The sequence below is a fragment of the Xenopus laevis genome, chromosome 3S, assembly GCF_017654675.1.
Source record: "Xenopus laevis strain J_2021 chromosome 3S, Xenopus_laevis_v10.1, whole genome shotgun sequence".
Classification (NCBI taxonomy): domain Eukaryota; kingdom Metazoa; phylum Chordata; class Amphibia; order Anura; family Pipidae; genus Xenopus; species Xenopus laevis.
The window spans coordinates 92,458,223-92,477,406 of record NC_054376.1 but is presented as its reverse complement, the minus strand read 5'-3'; the positions used below and the strand labels follow the sequence as shown (position 1 = coordinate 92,477,406).

Genomic DNA, 19,184 nt, shown 5'->3' with positions numbered 1-19,184 from the left:
GGAGTGGAAATATTGCCCTTTTACGTCTCTTGCCTTGAACCCCCATTTCATGATGACCTCAGAGATGACCTGACCAGAAATACTACAACTCTAACTGTAACAGGAAGAAGTGTGGAAGCAAGAGACAGAACTGTCTGTTAATTGACTCATGTGACCTAACGTGGTTTGTTTATGTGCACCCTGAATCCTACAAGACCCGGGGGTTGGCCCTTATTTTTTAAAATGGGAATTTTCTATTCATGATTACCCAATGGCACATACTAAAAAAGTATATTACTATGAAAATGGTTAATTTACATGAAGCAAGGTTTTACATATGAGCGGTTTTATGCAATATCTTTTTATAGAGACTTACATTGTTCCGGGGTTATAGTTTTCCTTTAAAAAAAGAAGAATGGATGGTACTAAACACAGGGAACACTACAAACATATCTTTTTTCGTCTGTTCCTAAATCTGTCAGCAGGACTTTGTGGCACTTTTTGAAAACTAAAGTGTACAAGCATCATATTAATCTAAAGAACCAGCAGCAAATGTACCAGTAAGAATGTGCCAAAATCACTCAATATATGTATGCAAAACTCTTACCCCCATGCTGTTTTTGCTACAAATGGTGGCTGTACAATATTAGTATGACTATCGATTACTTATACAAACAAAACATATTTACTTTTTTTCCTTAAAGGAGAAGGAAAGCTATGGAGGCATTTTATTGCCAATAGATTAGCTGCAATAGGGCAAGCTAGAATGCTATATTTATTCTATAGAATGTTTTACCATACCTGAGTAAAAAGCTCTAGAAACTCTCTGTTTGTTTAGAATAGGAGCTGCAGTATTAACATGGTGTGACATCACTTCCTGCCTGAGTCTCTCCCTGCTCTGGGCTCAGATTACAGCAGAGAAGGGAGGGGGTGGGGAAGAGGAGCAAACTGAGCATGCTCTTGCCCAGGGCAATGAGGTTTAAGCTGAAGGCAGGAAGTCTGATACAGAAGCCCATGAGTACACAATAGAAGGAAAGAAATGTGCTGTTTCTTTTGACAGAGGACTCAGAGCAGCATTACTTTGGGGGTTTACTGGTATATTTAGATGGACCTTTCTGATAAGGCTTACTTAGTTTTAACCTTTCCTTCTCCTTTAAGAAAATATTTCCACGTAGGATTTGACATTGTCAAATGAAAGAATTACCTATACATAGCTATAGAAAACTAACATATACTGAAAAGGGCTGCCCAGCTTCTTACTAAATTACCCCTTCATAAATTAGAATCACAATATTTCAAAGCTGTTGCCCCAAACCACAGTTCAACGTGCTTCATATTTTTAAATGCATATGAATGTATATTGTACCTTATGGGGTCTACTTGAAATTTTCCCCCACTCACTATTTTCCTGGTGCAACATTTGATCAGAAACACTCTTTATATTTTAACATGGATAGAGATAAATTATTTTAACTACACCCTATCGTTCCAGTACTCAGTAGTGTAAACAGTAATTTACTCAACATGAAGCTTTAGGGTGAGTCATACCAGCCAATGGTCCGGACCACTTAAAGAGCTACTGTCATGGGAAAACAGTTTTTTTCAAAATGCATCAGTTAATAGCGCTGCTCCAGCAGAATTCTGAACTGAAATCCATTTTAAAAAGAGCAAACAGATTTTTTTTTTATATTGTTTTGAAATCTGACATGGGGCTAGACATATTGTCAGTTTTCCAGCTGCCCCAGTTATGTGACTTGTGCTCTGATAAACTTCAGTCACTCTTTACTGCTGTACTGCAAGTTGTAGTGATATCACCCCCTCCCTTCACCCCCAGCAGCCTAACAAAAGAAAAATGGGAAGGTAACCAGATAACAGCTCCCTAACACCAAGATAACAGCTCCCTGGTAGATCTAAGAACAACACGCCGAGACTGATTCAGTTACAGAAGGAGAAATAACAGCCTGCCAGAAAGTAGTTCCATCCTAAAGTGCAGGCACAAGTCACATGACTGGGGCAGCTGGGAAACGGACAATATGTCTAGTCCCATGTCCGACTTCAAAATTGAATATAAAAAAATTTGTTTGCTCTTTTGAGAATTGGATTTTCTGTTGGAGTAGCACTATTAACTGATGCATTTTGAAAAAAACATGTTTCCCCATGACAATATCCCTTAACGGGGGAAGACCCATAGTCTGGGGAACCATAAAATAAATTGGATTTTCAAAAATGGTTAAATTATGTCATGCCAGGATCTTTAACCATTCAAAATTAGCTAACTGGTGTCAAACTTATAGTCCAATAATTCGAAGCTCATATGCTAAAGAATGTCATAAGCTGTATATTATAACAGCTGGAAGTCCACAATTTTGAAACGCAAGATCTTAGTATGTAGATAATTTAAATGGATAATTACAATAATATTTTATTGCTTAGTATTTAAATGAATTAAATGTCTTGCATAACCGAACCTTTTATTTAACAAATATTTAACTCACTTTTCTTTTCCTTTTTTTCTTTTTCTTTCTCTTCTTCATTTTCTCCAGCTCCAAGTAAAGTAAATATGATTCCAGTTTGGGAGTTCACACCAATGGCAGTGACCACCATTTTTCCAGACCCCTCCATAACATGTGTTCCTGAAAAGACCCAACACAGCCATAAGAGATAATATTGCTTGCAGTAATATAATGTAATTGCAAATATAAAGGAAAAAAAATAGATGAAGAGGACCAACGCTCTTCTCCCCAAGCTTGTCTTAATCAAGACAAGGGGAGTTTTCTCAGAATTACGGAAAGGCCTTCTCCCATAGACTCCATTATAATTAATCTAAATCCAAATTTTTGAGAATGATTTCCTTTTTATCTGTAATAATAAAACAGTACATCGTACTTGATCTAAACTAAGATATAATTAATTCTTACTGAAAGCAAAAACAGTCTCTTGGGTTTATGTTTGCATGATTTTCTAGTAGATCCATTATCCAGAAAACCCCAGGTCCTGAGCATTCTGGTTAATTGGCCCCATACCTATACTTCAAATACATACAATACCAACCTGAGAGCAGCAAAGGATCTTTTTCCAGCGTTTTCTTTACATGATCAGATTCTCCAGTTAATGAACTTTCATCAATTTTTAGATCATTTCCTTGAATGAGCACTCCATCAGCAGGCAGAAGATCACCTTTAATACAAATATTAAATCAAAACCATGCTATAAAAACAAGGCAAAATGCAAAGGAAGTGGTTAACAATTACCGTATTTAATTTGTGCAATATCTCCAACAACTATGTCAGCCACGGGGATTTGAATAACTTGCCCTCCACGAACAACTGTAAATTTCTGCTCTTGTTCGATTCGGTTCTGCAAGCCCCTAAACTGTTTTTCTTTGCTCCAGTCATTGAAAGCGGTTACTAAGACTACACATACAACAGATACAAGGATAGCACCTCCTTCGATCCAGCCTGCTTCCCCTTCTTCTTCTTCCACAGCACCACTAGATTGACCACACACTTTAAACAGAAACAAAATCAGTTAATTGCATTCATCAGGCAAATTAATCAAAATACATATTATGGCAAACCATTTCTCATATTCACCCTTGTCAATAAACATTAACTCTCTCATTATCTGCATTCCCCACACAGTCCCCTCTTTTACCTTAAAGGGATACTGTCATGGAAAAATGTTTTTTTTTTTTCCAAAATGAATCAGTTAATAGTGCTGCTCCAGCAGAATTCTGCACTGAAATCCATTTCTCAAAAGAGCAAACAGATTTTTTTTATATTCAATTTTGAAATTTGAGATGGGGCTAGACATATTGTCAATTTTCCAGCTGCCCCAAGTCATGTGACTTGTGCTCTGATAAACTTCAATCACTCTTAACTGCTGTACTGCAAGTTAGGGTGATATCACCCCCTCCATTTTCCCCCCAGCAGCCAAACAAAAGGAAAACAGCAGCCTGCCAGAAAGCATTTTTCTCCTAAAGTGCAGGCACAAGTCACATGACTGGGGGCAGCTGGGAAATGGAGAAATAGATTTCAGTGCAGAATTCTGCTGGAGTAGCACTATTAACTGATGTGTTTAAAAAAAAACCAAAAAAAAAACATGTTTTACATGACAGGATCCCTTTAATTACTTTTTCCTTAGCTGGCAGCATATAACAATACTTTTGGGTACATTTTGTTTCTGAATAATAGCAAGCAGAATATCAATCCAAATCAAACATTCAAGCTGTTTACAGTTTTATACATCAAGGATGTTCATTTTTGGTTAAGTATAAAACACTAAAGAGCTTTGTGTATTATACACAATTTGACGCATGCGTCAAAATTCTATTTTCATTTCTTGGCTGTCTGAACCTAAGAGATAGCAGCTTATTCAAGATCAAGAAAGATTGGGGCTTTTACCCATGCTATATTTTAAATAATTATAACAAAATTCTGAACCAGTGTATATTGTAAGAACTGCTCTGAAAGAAATAATTGTGTGCTACATTTACCATATGTGCCAAAACCATTGCCATGATTAGTAAATTAAATTAATTCTGAATAATACAAATTGTTTTATTGTCATGGTTAATGTGAAAAACTACAGTTCATACAATGCAGTGTGTTGATTTTAAAAGCCTGGTTTTAAAGGTCAGAGTTTACCTAGGACATAAGGCAAAATCAAACAATTGAAAGTAAACAATTTAAGCAAGAAATTATGAAACCCAATGGTGTGAGCTAATAGAGCTTTCTGCACTCCAGCTAAGCGAAACTATTTATTTTGTGAAAAATATCATGGTAGTGGGTGCTATGCCGCCCACACTAGAAGAAAACACCCAGAGCAGATGGCCATGTCTCCTCAAATGCATGTGCATAACAAGCTAGTTGAAACACAAGGTGTATATTTATCAAAGAGTGAAATTAGAGATCTCCACGGTGCACAAGAGTGAAATTCTTCCACTCTACATTCATTTCTGAGATTTTGAAAGGTGTATTTATCAAACCATGAACTTTCACCTTCATCCATTGATAAATACTCTTTTAAAAATCCCATAGAAATGAATGGAGAGTGGTGGAATTTCACTCTAGAGAACTGAGGTGATCTCTAACTTCACTCTTTGATAAATGTGCCCAGAAGCCTCCTTTACATGGCCACCCACAGCAGGAGCTCCCTCTCAGTGCAGACGGCATAGCCTCTACTACCAGCATTTTTTTTTCACAAAAAAAAAAAAACAAACAAATGTCAGCCTGTAACTCCAGTCCAGTTGGGAAACAGTTTTTCCTCTACACATTGATTTTAAAAGAAATGTAAATACAAAAATAAAATTTTGTCTAATGAGGGAATGTTATTTTATGCAATTTCCCAATATACATTTAACATTTATAGGTTATAAAAGCTATTTGAAAATGTAAATGCAGTTGAAACCATTCATTTTCTAGGTCTCTCAAAACAATGTAGACATCAGCTTCTTTACAGATCACTGCTAATCTGCTCGCTTCCACTAGGTTGTTTCAATAGCCTGAATCACCAGGGCAGAGAACAGAAAGAGACTGAAAAATACTACTTTCAGCTGCAGATATTTTTTCAAACAACAAAACTTTTTAAAGAGTTTAATAAGATTGCAAATGTTACACTGAACTTCATTAGGCAATATTTTAGTTTTAACCTCAAACTTGTTCCTCTTCACAAAGTTCTTTAATGAGCAGCACAAATACTTTACTACTGAAAGCATAACAGTTTGTGCATATTTAACCCTATGTGATAACTGAATCATCTATAGGATAAAAAAAAAACCCTAATAAAAGGTTCTTTTTGTGTATTTTAATTTTGCTAGAAGTACCGGTATGTTTGACTATCAAGGAGCAGCTATGTGGACAATGTTTACACAACATTTGGAATGACAGAATTCCTACAATAAATTACGATATAAATGTAATTTGTCACCAAGGAGAGATACATTGATTTATTTAATGCCAACAACAGATAAAGGAATATAGGTCTGAGGTTTTTTAACACAGACATTAAAAACATACGTCAACATATGCATCAATTGTTATGATGTAGCGTAACGGACAAAAAGAAAATAGAAAGGAAGCTTTCCTCATATTTATATAATTTAGGAATATATATCTATAACATACATTTTTTTACGCAGTGATATTTATACTCTAGTCTGAATTGCGTAAAAAGGCCCAACAAAAAACGCCTATAAAATATTTTTTTTAAAAATTCTATATTTCAGGCATTCCCTAGGGGAGAAAAAAAACCCACTTAGTATCCGTAAGATGTGTCTTTCATACATTTTAGGATTAGTAGTGAACAAAAATAACACCTCTATAAAGCAGACCTTTTACTCATTGTGTTTCATCACAGCGTAATATAGAAGCCTGTGCTATCAAAATCAAAAACAGTATGTGTAGGTACATATTCTTTACTGCAAAGATCAATCTCTCATGGTGTTATCAGGATAGGATTTGTCAGGAACATTTTATATGCAAAAACCAAAGCAAATATTTTCTCTCATATATAGCCTTTTGTTGTTTTCACTTTTCAAATTATATGGTTTACACAGACACTATTATTACAGGGCTGGACATTTTAAAAAATGTTTAATGCATGATTAAAAACACAGGAATACTCACATTCATGGTCTCCACCAGGAGGTCGGTAAAAAGAAAGGCCTAAAGATATTATGGCTGCTATTTCTAAAATAATTAATGTTACATCTTGTAGTGCTTCCCATACTAACTGAAGAAATGTTTTTGGCTTTTTAGGAGGTATAGTATTCTTCCCAAATGCTTCTTGCCTCCTTTCAAGGTCAGCTGGATTCCCGCTTAAACCTGTGTTTTACAAAAGAAAAAGAAAACATTTATGAGCACATGAGCTTGATTCAGTTCAGTTCAGTTTCTACTCCAGCAGAATTCTGCACTGAAATCAGTTTTTCAAAAGACCGAAATAGATTATTTTATATTCAATTTTGAAATTATACATGGGCCTAGACATATCAGTTTCCCAGGTGCCCCTAGCAATGTGACTTGTGCTCTTATAAAATTAAGTCACTCTTTACTGCAATTTGGGGTGATCTCACCGCCTCCCTTCCCCCAGCAGCCTAATAGAACAATTGGAAGATTACCAGCCAATAGCTCCCTAAAACAAGAGAACAACTCTGTACATATGAGAATAGCGCTCAATAGTAAAAATCCAAGTCCCACTGCGACTCATCCAGTTATATTAAGTAGGAACAACAATAGACTGCCGGAAAGCATTTCATTTAGAAATATTTCAAACAGTATTTATACATATAATTTAACTTAGGTTATACTTGCATGGTCTTTAAAAAACAAAAACAAATAAACTATTGTTTTAGGTTAATGGAAGAAACTAATGGAGAAATACCTATAACCCCAAGGGGACACTAACATTTTATTGAACATAATAAATATGGCATGGCTTTGGTTAAATGCACACAGTAAAGTCAGCAGCATAATTTTTATTTGAATAAAGTAACTGTGCAGCACATGTTATAACTGGTCCAATTACAAATCCAATATGGGCGGTTTGCAGATGAAATGGGTAAAAAGAGAAAAACCTACCTAAATCTATTTTTTTTCATTCCAAATAGAGGTATAGGATACGTTATCTGGAAGGTATAGGATACGTTATCTGGAAACCTGTTGTAAAGTTAACTCCGAATTATGGGATGATCATCTCCCATAGACTATTTCAATCAAATAATAAAAAATAATTCAAATTGTATAAATAATTACCATTTTCTCTGTAATAATTCAACAGTACCTTGCGCTTGAAACCAACTAAGACATAATTACTCCTTACAGGAAACAAACCAAACAGCCCTATTGTGTTTAAATAATGTTTAAATTATTTTTTAGTAGATTTAAGGTACACTGATCCAAATTACAGGTCCCACACTTGTACTATATGCAAGTGCTTTGATGTCATTATAATGAATAATAAACCAATATATACCTTGAGAATGAACTCCTACAACAGTAAATTCCTTCAACAGAATCATGCTTGTCATCAGAGAAAACTATAAATCCCATTATCTTTGATTTGACTCGCAAAGCATAACACTGGCAAAAACTTCAAAACCAACATGGTCTAGGTCTGCCTTTAGTACTACATAATAAATTTTAAGTTGACTCAGATGTTGTTGAAGTTTAAGGGCAATGACACACTGGGAGATTTGTCTCCCGTATTAAAAATTCGCTACTGTGGGGGACAAATCTCCCCCAAAATGCCTTGCCAATCACTAACCTTGTAATGATGCATGAAATATAATTTACTTGTGCGATTACAGGTTAGTGAACGACAAGGCATTTTCAGCGAGATTTGTTTTTAGCAAATTTTTAATGCAGATAAGTCTCTCCATGTGTCATTGAACTAAATGTTCATAGAAGATTAGGGAGTGATAAGAGACATCAAACAAGCAGAGCAAAACTTTTTTTTTCAGGTGCTACTGGGCTTCTCTTCTGAGATAGAAAAAAAGTGCTAGTGCACATGAAAAAGTGTGGGAAAACCCACACACCATTAGGTTATTCAATACATCTGAAATGTACACATCTTTTCTAGGTACATTAAAAGGGGACCTGCCCCCTAGACACAAAAAAACTGTACAAGTCCTTTTCAATTAAACATGAAATCCAATTTCTATATTTTATTAAAGCATTCATAGCTGTTGTAAGCTCATTTAAACATCTCAGCTGTCTATCTTAGGCATAGAGGCGGGAAGACAATTAGTTTCACTTTCCATTCAGCACTTCCTAGATGTCACTGCTCTCGCCACATTCCCTGTTCTCTTCACCATTTAATTGTGTAGCCAATGCATGCGGGATGGACAACAGGTCCCCCATTCGAGTGCACAAACAAGATTCTGAGATGATACAAGGCTTGTCTTAATAACAGTGTCCACAAAATGGTTCCTGCCTGCTTGTTAATTATGTATTCCCAAACTGAAGGAAACAAGATTCAAATAATTTATATAGTGTCATCAAAGTTCAATTTGCTTGACTAATGTGATAAAATAGGATTTTGATTTTTTTTTTGGGGTGACTTTAAACTGATCACTTCACAAGCAAGTCCCCTTTACAGACCTTAGTTAATTTGAAAATGGAATGATTAGGGGGCATGTTTTTCCCCAAAAAATACTGGCATAGACATTTTAAATGGGTTGTTCACCCTTGAATGAAAGTTTAGTATGATGTAGAGAATGATATTCTGAGACAATTTGCAATTGGTTTTCATTTTTCATTATTTGTAGTTTGAGTTATTTTGCTTTTTATTCAGCAGCTCTTCAGTTTGCACTTTCAGCAATCTGAGACTGGAATATGGATAGGAGAGGGCCTGAATAAAAAGATTGCTATTTTGTATTACTCATAACAATACATTTGTAGCCTTACAAAACATTGATTGTCAGTGACCCCCATTTGAAAGCAGGAAAGAGCCAGAAGAAGGAAAATAATTCAAAAACTATTACAAAAAAAACCAAAGGCCAATTAAAAAGTTGCTTAGAATTGGTCATTCTATAACATACAGTTAACAGTTTATGCAGACCCTTTTAGCTAAACCCGCTGGATGTAGTGCCACGTACATCCTTATGGACAACGACAGAAGACACTGAAACCAATTACCCTTGCAGGCACTCACTCTCTCAATAATCACAGAGAAAATACTGATGGTTTTGAACTTTGAGATCACACAAGGGACAGAAACTGCCTGGCAAATATGTAGGGAAAGAAAATTGTGCCATGTCTCCAATGCACTTGTTAGTGAGGTAAAGAAGAACTGCTAAATAACTATGGTAAATATCCCCAGAGACTTACAATTACATAATCCTAACTGTAAGAAACGTGGGAGGTGGCAACAACTTCGGAAACAACAGACAGCTTTTTATCAATTGCTTTCTACCAATTGCTCATATTAAAAAAGCAACAAGAAAAAAAAAAAGAAGAAAATTCTTAACATCACAGCATACAACGTTTATGAATTACTTTCAATATGTAAACTTTCAATATGTAAAAGTATTTGATATTGAAAACCATATCTGTCTGCTAGCTTCCAGGTTCCACAATTAATTTAAGTGTGTAGGGCACTGTGGAAAATGAGTTTTAGAAGAGTAGTATTGATACACAGATTTAATAGTATATGTTATTAAGGAAAAACAGCAGAATGAAGCTACGCACAGATCTCTGTATTTGGTTTGGGATTTGGCCGATTCAAAGCCTGTTTCTGCGGGACTCAGATACAGCCAAAATGAAATGCCAGGCCGAACAAAATCTAAATCCTGAAACTCCATTAATTTACCTTATTTACATATGCAAATTCTGATTTGGTATTGACTCAAACCCATTACAGAAGATTCAATATTCACCTGCTGAAAGAAAAAGGAGAGGAGAAGGAGAAGAAGAGTAGGAGAAAACTTAGATTTAGTGAAACCCTAGAAAGAATGACATCGGCCTGACAGATAATGCTTCCAGCATTATTCACCTTCAGTACCGTTGGTTTCAGATCAACAAGAAAATAATCCCTAGATCACCAGAAATAAAGATTTTTTTTTTTTTATAGTTACTTTCTATTTGTGACCGGTTTTCGAATATTAAAGGGGGGGTTGCTGACTTTTTAAAAATCAGATACACTGTTTGCATTACAAATAATTCACTCTACCATTTAAAATGGTATTCGTGAAGCAACACATTTTTTTAGCTGTAATATTGGTGTGGAGGCAACCATCTCATTCTGAGATAGAGAAGGAGCCAGCACTTTAGGATGGCTCCTTCCCTTGTATTTTACCACAACCTTGGTCATGCAGCATAGCACTAAAACGCAGGGTTTTTCCTGCTTGGGTGCTATTCTCATATCTACCACTAGGTGGTAGGTGGCACCTTTAGCAATGCAAAGAAACCCTTCAATAGAGGCCTCAGGGAGCTGCTATAAAGTTAGCTACCCATTTTTCTGTGGATAGGCTGTTGGGGGTGATATCACTCCAAATTGCAGTGTAGCAATAAAGAGTGGCTGAAGTTTATCAAGAGCATAAGTCACATGACCTGAAGGCACCTAGGAAATGGACAATATGTCTAGCCCCAGGCTGAATTTTAAAATTAAATATAAAAAAAAAAATCTGTTTGCTCTTTTAAAAAACAGATTTCAGTCCAGAAGTCTGTTGGAGTAGCACTATTAACTTATGCATTAAAAGAAAAAAGAAAAACCATTTTCCTGCAACAGTATCCCTTTAAATAGAAAATTGCCATATTAAGAAATAAGGGCCGCCCCCCCCGGGATCCTACGATTAACGGTGCACACAGACCAAACAAACCATACATGTTAGGCCACATTTGCCAATTAATGGATAAAGTTCTGTCTTTTACTTAGAGCTGCAGTATTTCTAATCAGGTGATCTCTGAGGCAGCACAGAGAATATCATAAAATGGGGAAGGGGAAATATGCAAAAGGGCAAGATCTACTTAAATATATATTCCAGTTTGGTAAGATTACTGTATTTAATATCCTACTTAATACAGTGTTAAGTATTTGTTGCTTAAGTATTCATTTTGAGGGGGGTGGGGTTTGGTTTCCATTACAGGCAGCTGTTAGAATTGATAACAATAGTTGCTAATATTTCATAGATGCTGCTGAGAAATGTATCAACTAAATGTAGCAAATTGTTAACAGTTCAGAATCTGCACTTGGATTACCGAGTTGCCAGACTGAGACAGACAGGAGACACCAGAGACAGGAACATTAAACTTTAAACTTCAATTTAAAAACAACTCAACCCTATTTTATAAGGGTAAGGTATACAAAATAAGTTGAAACCCCTAATCACTTTGTATGTTACATCTAATCTGCAGTTCACTTATTTTGTATTTGAGAATACACAAGCAGTGTACAAGCAGTAACTCCACTTACTATATACTATATCCCAAACCTCCATGTCTCCGTTATCTCCTAGCTCCTGAAAATATTTGAGACACGCTAATGCTAATGTTTGCTGGCAGGAAAGAACAATGGAGAATTGTGCACTCCCATCTGTCAGTGACAGAATATAAGATGGTGCTAGGGACAACTGTCAGTTATTGCTGGATGGTGTGCAGTAGTTGAGCGCTGGGGAAACACTAGGAAAACACATGATGTAAGAAATTGTTGTTAATGGAACAAACACTTACGGGACACCGAAAACTGTGGACACAGACAGCAAACATTATGCGTGACTGACAGCGGAGAATGATGTATAATGGAGCTGAGCAAGCAGCCAACATAAAAGCACAGGCACACTGTATAGTGGAGAGGCAGTAAGGGACTTTAGCTTACATCAAAATACTGGTTATGGGATCCCTTATCCAGAAACTTGTATCCATAAAGGCCTGACTTGAAGTCCCTAACAGAGTCCATTTTAAGCAAATAATTACTTTTTCTAATTTCTGTAAAAAGAAAAAACAGTACCTTGTACTTGGTTCTAACCAAGCTGCATAAATTCATATGGGTGTCAAAATGAAAGTGTTTTAAAGGAATAATAATATACTATACTGTTGTCTTGTACTGATGGTTTTGCTTCAGAAAGACTACTATAGTTTATATAAACAAGCTGCTGTGTAGCCATAAGGGCAGCCATTCAAGCACAGTATACACAGTAGACAATAGATAAGTCCTCAAGAATCCCATAGTATACTACAGCGCTTATCTGTTATCTGCTGTGTGTCTTTTTTCCCTTTTCAGATTTGAATGGCTGCCCCCATGGCAAAACTGCAACTTGTTTATATAAACTATAGTAGAGTTTCTGAAGCAAACACGCCAGTTTTACCAGTGCAGTGCAATCAGTACATTATATTTTCTAACTTGAATATGTCAGTGTAACTGTTCCTTTAAATTATTTTGCACAGACTTAAGGCATGGTGGTTAAAATTACAGAAAAGTCTGAATAACATATCCTACACCTGTTCCAAGAGGCTGAGAGAGAGGAGCAATTGCAATGTAATTAGTAGTTATGCAACCAAAACTGATGAAAGATTTTACTACACCATATAGTGTGCTCTGCATGAAGTGGGTCACATGTAGCAGTCATCTCTACATAAGTGGTTCCAGAAGATTTTGCAAGTGAGCAGTCCTGCAACATGGAAATGTTGGTTGGAGGAAACCATTAGAAGTATATATGCCCAAACAGAAACTGAATATAAAACTACACAGATTAGCACTTTTGCAATTACTCCCTCTTTTCTCTGACAATTAGGGCTTAATCTTTTTTTTTTTTTGTTTCAATATTTCTTTATTGCAGAAATTCAATATTTACAACTCAGTGCAGTCATAAGAAAGAGAAAAAAAAAAGTCCATGTATACAAGCATTGAAATCAACAGATTACAATAAAACACGGTACACACAATACGACTAACCGACACATGAATAGGTGCTATAAGCCACTGAGAATGTAAACATATCAATAAGCAAGGCAATTTAAAAAGTTTTTTCTTTTAACCAGGGTAGGTGGGAGAGGAGGAAAAGAATAAACGGAAAGAGACAACAAGACTGGGGAAAGGGCTTAATCTTTAATGCGACAGCTTTGTATTTATATGTATTTATTATTGTAAAGACTCCCGTTTGTTCTATTTGTTTACTGTTCTGCTGTACAGTGTCATGTACATAAGTAGAGCTACATAAATAAAACAATACATACGACTGCATAGTTTTCACAGTATCGCCTTTAGGGTAGAACCACATGGACGTTTTCCGCGCGATCCGACGAGCTGCAACAGATATGCATACGACAAGTCACATGCGACAAAAACAAGGTAAGTGAATGCATTGTCGCAGCGTTGATCCGATGCGACACGACTGTCGGATGCAGACTTGCATCAGACAGACCTGTCGCGTCGGATCAATGCTGCGACACCATGCGACAATGCATTCACTTACCTTATTTTTGTTGCATGCTTTTTGTCTCAGCGCGTCAGATCGCGCCAAAAACATCCATGTAGTCCTACCCTTAGAGCTTTCATTTTAGCGCATGCAGTGTTCACATCTAACACGCGTTTTGCATTGGATGGCAAATTTTCCATGTAATTTACACATCAGATTTTTATTGGTCCCATTATATTTTGACCCATGCAACTACATCAGACTTGTAGGATAGCTTCTGATCCAACACCGTCCTACAAAATATCCTGTGTAGTTTAGCCCTAACGGTGCATCGTCAGGTTGTTTGAGCTTTGTGTCAAAACAGAGGGAGACAATTACAACTGCCTTCCCCTGTTGTAGAATTGATGCAGTTGTATTCATGAGGCACATTGACATATGAAAGTTTCATCCAAAGGCATTTAAAACAGGGATTACAATAAAGTGTTGAGCCAAGAGCGAGAGTCACAGTATCAGAGCAGTCTTAAAATTCGGGGTGGTGACTAGTCTAGACAGCCAGAAAAAGTCTGTTATAGAAAGAATGCTACGAGACATTTACAATTAAAGTTACAAGGGAACAAAAGGCTGTGGTTTTGATAGGAGCAGAAGGTGGAGGTAGCATTAATGTAGAAACAATTTGCGAATGATAAAAGATGTCTGAAACACATAGGATTAATAAGTTGCTGACTGGGACTTGAGAAGCAGAGAAGGCAGGTTTTATCAGCACTTCTATAGACACCTTGGGGGAATTCACAAAAGTGTCGGGAACGAAAAAATGTCTTTCAAATGTCGTAGAAAGTGTCATAGTAACAGCCGACAAATTCACAGAGCATTTATCTGCCAGTTTTCCAACGTGTACGACACATTTGAAATAGTGTCACTAAAAGTCGGTGTAGTTTTTTTTCGGCGTCACTTTTCCCAACATTTTTATGAATTGCACGTAAACACATTAGGCTCTCCAAAATGAAAATGTTGATCAAATAGTCTTTTGGAATGTTGTCTGTCCTACGAAAAGATATACAACATTTTAGAACATTGTCTGACTTATGAGACATTCAGAGACGGTAACATCTGCCTTTTGAATTTGCCGTTCGTACGACATTTTACAAATTTGTCAACCGCCACTTCTGGGTTACTTATTTTACCAACACTTTTGTGAATTCTCCACTTTGACTCACTAGTAAAATAGATAGCAGGAAAATACTATAAACAGTACTGCGGCTACCTGGTAAGACCATCCAAAAAACATGCAGACAAAAGCTTAAAAACTTTTATATACATGGATACTTTATTATATGAAACTAGTCTGTGAGATGCTATTTATCCACAACAGGTAGAGTAAAACGAAAAGCAACACCAAAAAATTAAAGCGTTTTAAAGGAATGACTAAAGTACTGTTGCTTTGTACTGGTAAAACTGGTGTGTTTGCTTCAGAAACTTACCTATAGTTTATATAACTGCTGCTGTGTAGCCATGGAGGTAGCCATTCAAGCACAGGATACACAGTAGATAACATACGTTCTAAAGAATACCATTGTATACTACAGAGCTTATCTGCTATCTGCTGTGTAACCTGTGCCTTTTCTCCTTTTTCAGCTTGAATGGCTGCCCCCATGGCTACACAGCAGCTTGTTTATATAAACTATAGTAGAGTTTCTGAAGCAAACACACCAGTTTTACCAGTGCAGAGCAACAGAATGTTACATTTTCATTACTATAAAACACCTTAATTTTTCGGTGTTACTATCCCCTTCAGGTGCATTACTGGCTGGGGCAGATAAAAACATAATTCATAATAAGGATAAGCCTGGTATCAACAATAATCATGCAAGAACAAATCATCATCTGGCACTGGTACATGACATGCCTTTACCGCTAGGATACTATTAGTAAAGCAGAAATCAAAAGCTACCCATACATGGTCCAATATAAAGTGCTGACAGACTAAGTTGCACTCAAGATAGGAAGGTAATTACAGTGACCACAGTCCCCAGCGTCCTACTGTGGGATCCTAGGGCCAAGCAAACAAACCTGATAGAAGCTTCTCTGGACATATTTCACCTCTTCACTATTTTCAATTTCCTACTTACATTTCTTAAAGGAGAAGGAAAGCTACGGAGGCATTTTATTGCCAATAGATTAGCTGCAATAGTGCAACCTAGAATGCTATATTTGTTCTGTAGAATGTTTTACCATACCTGAGTAAAAAGCTCCAGAAACTCTCTGTTTGTTTAGAATAGAAGCTGCAGTATTAATGTGGTGTGACATCACTTCCTGCCTGAGTCTCTCCCTGCTCTGGGCTCAGATTACAGTAGAGAAGGGAGGGGGGAGGAAGAGGAGCAAACTGAGCATGCTCTTGCCCAGGGCAATGAGGTTTAAGCTGAAGGCAGGAAGTCTGATACAGAAGCCCATGTGTACACAATAGAAGTAAAGAAATGCAGTGTTTCTTTTGACAGGGGACTCAGAGCAACATTACTTTGGGGGTTTATTGGTATATTTAGATGGACCTTTCTGATAAGGCTTACTTAGTTTTAACCTTTCCTTCTCCTTTAAATGCCGGTTCTGTTTGTATGAAGTTTTTTTTTTTAAATAATTCTGAACTTTGTTTTTAACAACTGTTTAGGACTAGTACTTTTCTGAACCAATTCCAATTAATTTATTTACTGGCAGTCAGAATTTGTTATAGAACTTTGCACAAGCATTGAACAGTTAGGTGGTAACTGGAACGCACAGATGTATATCATGACCTGGATTATTGAAAATCTTCATAGACATCAAAGGCAAATGTGCTGTTCTATCCATAGTATGCAGTTAGTGACCGCCAAATGCCTGCATACAACAAATACCTCTCCAAAACACTTCCCCGGGAATCCATTAAATCTCCAAAATAACCAGCAGTTTGAGAATTCCAGTTTCTCAAGAGAGCCTTTTTCATTTACGGTTGGATATAAATATGGCTGTTGGTCTGTTCTACATAGTCAAATGTGCACACCTGTTATTATCCAAGGGCACTTTATGTCACAAGCAGAAATGGTTTCTTATATGGACAGTTTATATTTCTGGGAACACTTGAACGACACTTATACTTACTTAAAAAGTTTTACCTGATGTTACAAAGTTGTATAGAGAAAGGAATTCTCTCACACTTCACAAAATATAGTCAGGTTAAGTAGCTCCTGATAAAACTGACCATAAGAGCGCGTGAATGTAATATGGACTTTAGATTGCAAGCACCACTGGACCAAGGACTGAGATATAATATTGTCACTATATGAATTGCATTTGATTGTATTCTGGATTCAGTGCATCCCTAAGTGCCTTGCTGAACTGAATTGGAATGTTTAATCACATGACTTTTGGTCATGCAAACAAGGAAAGTGCATTATTTTTCCTATAGTTTCTTTTCAGTTCAATTTAGCCCTTTCTTGCACTAAAATGCAAATTAGGGTTTGGGTACAGTTTGGGATTCAGCTGAATGCTTCATGAAAGAAATATTCAGGATCCACCCAAATGTCTAAATAAATTCAGTGAAGCCCCAATATAAATAATACATTTTCTTTAAAAAGTAATTTGTGGTGAATATTTGGAAATATTATGATTTGTACTTGTGAACTAGCCCTTTATTTTCTGTATCAGTCTTCTAAACAGAGATCATTTAATGGTTTTATCAGACACCCTTGGTTGGCCAGATTATCTGATCATTTGACCCCAGAACTGCCTGGATAAGACTGCATCCATGACCATATCATCCTTACCCTATGGGATTTTAAGCAAACCATGCAGATATCCAAATGAGCTCTAAACAAATTTCAATAAAGTAAGGTGGGCAGTTTGGTTCTATACATGGACCAGTAAGCCTAACAACCAATAACAAACACTAGAAAAAAAAAAAAGTGTTTTAAAGTGCTTTTTATGTATATAAAAATATAAACAATTTTACCCTGCATTTGTAAAAATTACATTTGGTTCAGAAGTACAATTACATTTAACTTCATTTGTCTGCTGTTTAGTCACGATGGAAGCCATTTAAGTTAAATTGATATTGTCACGGGAAACAGTTGTTTGCTTATTTGTTTTTTAAAACTTAGTTAATAGTGCTGCTCCAGCAGATGTCTGCATCAGCTTTTTCAAAAAAAGCAAAGTTTGTTTAAATTTAATATTTAATTAAAAATATAGTCGATGGAAGATGTGTTCCTGAAGGAGTGTTCTTAATAATGGGTTTCCAGATAATGAATTCCATACCTGTATGACATATAACAAGGTCTCTCCCTCTAGTCAAGACTGTGAATTCTATAAGGATTACTTATTTATCCAAAGAAGCACATCTGACATCTGAGAATAATCATATACTAAAAAAACATTATATATATATATATATATATATATATATATATATACATATACATATATATATATATATATATACACATATACATATATATATATATATATATATATATATATATATATATATACACATATACATATACATATATATATATATATACACATATATATATATATATATATATATATATATATATATATATATATATATATATATATATATATATATATATATATATATATATATATATATATATATACAAATTTTGTGGACAATTAGAACGAGTTATCTGTTTATAATCAGAAATGTGGTATGCCCTACATTATTCATGGAAAGGGAAGAGTAAGACACATAGGCACAGATGTCCTAATTATGAAATGACAACATTATTTACATGTGTCCCCAAACATATATATGGTATTGGTGACCTTCAATAAAAAAAATAAAAGCTGAACCTTTCTTAAAATGACCACTTTACTGATGAATTGCATCATTACATTTTTATACCTTTAAATGTAAACTAAACCATGGAAATATATGTATATTACATATATATCTATATCTATACACACACACACACACACACGTATGGAAGCTCTTAATCGGACACTGGATAGTTACTAGAAGGCCATCTACCACAATGCCCATTTTATGCAAATAATCTTTTTTAAACTATTTCCTTTTCTCTTTAATGACATAACAGTACCTGTCCTTGATGGTAATTAAGCTGGCAAAATCAATATTGGTTGAGACACAATCATACTGGAATTATTTATTGGTTAACTATTTTTATAGGTTACTTTAGGTACGTTGATCTAACTTATACAAGAATCTTAATCTTTAGCACCATGTCCCAAAGATTCTAAAAAATAGATCTCATACCTGTGGTTATTTCAGATTCTAAGAAAGCATAGAAACATACACATTCTGCATCAGCATACTCCTATATACACACCTCCATGAACATGA

The 19,184-nt window shown here is 35.6% G+C and overlaps 1 protein-coding gene across 5 annotated transcripts in view; it reads right to left on the bottom strand.

The window, feature by feature from the left end:
* Positions 1–19,184, bottom strand: part of atp2b1.S (ATPase, Ca++ transporting, plasma membrane 1 S homeolog) — an 85,293-nt gene that overhangs the window by 36,857 nt on the left and 29,252 nt on the right. For all 5 annotated transcript variants that reach the window (XM_041588636.1, XM_018256029.2, XM_018256026.2 and 2 more), the window contains exons 3-6: positions 6,606–6,803; positions 3,231–3,485; positions 3,031–3,156; positions 2,475–2,612 (exon numbers count right to left, since the gene is read on the bottom strand). In XM_041588636.1, the coding sequence (XP_041444570.1) occupies positions 2,475–2,612; positions 3,031–3,156; positions 3,231–3,485; positions 6,606–6,803 (717 nt within the window). The remainder of the gene's footprint in view (positions 1–2,474; positions 2,613–3,030; positions 3,157–3,230; positions 3,486–6,605; positions 6,804–19,184) is intronic.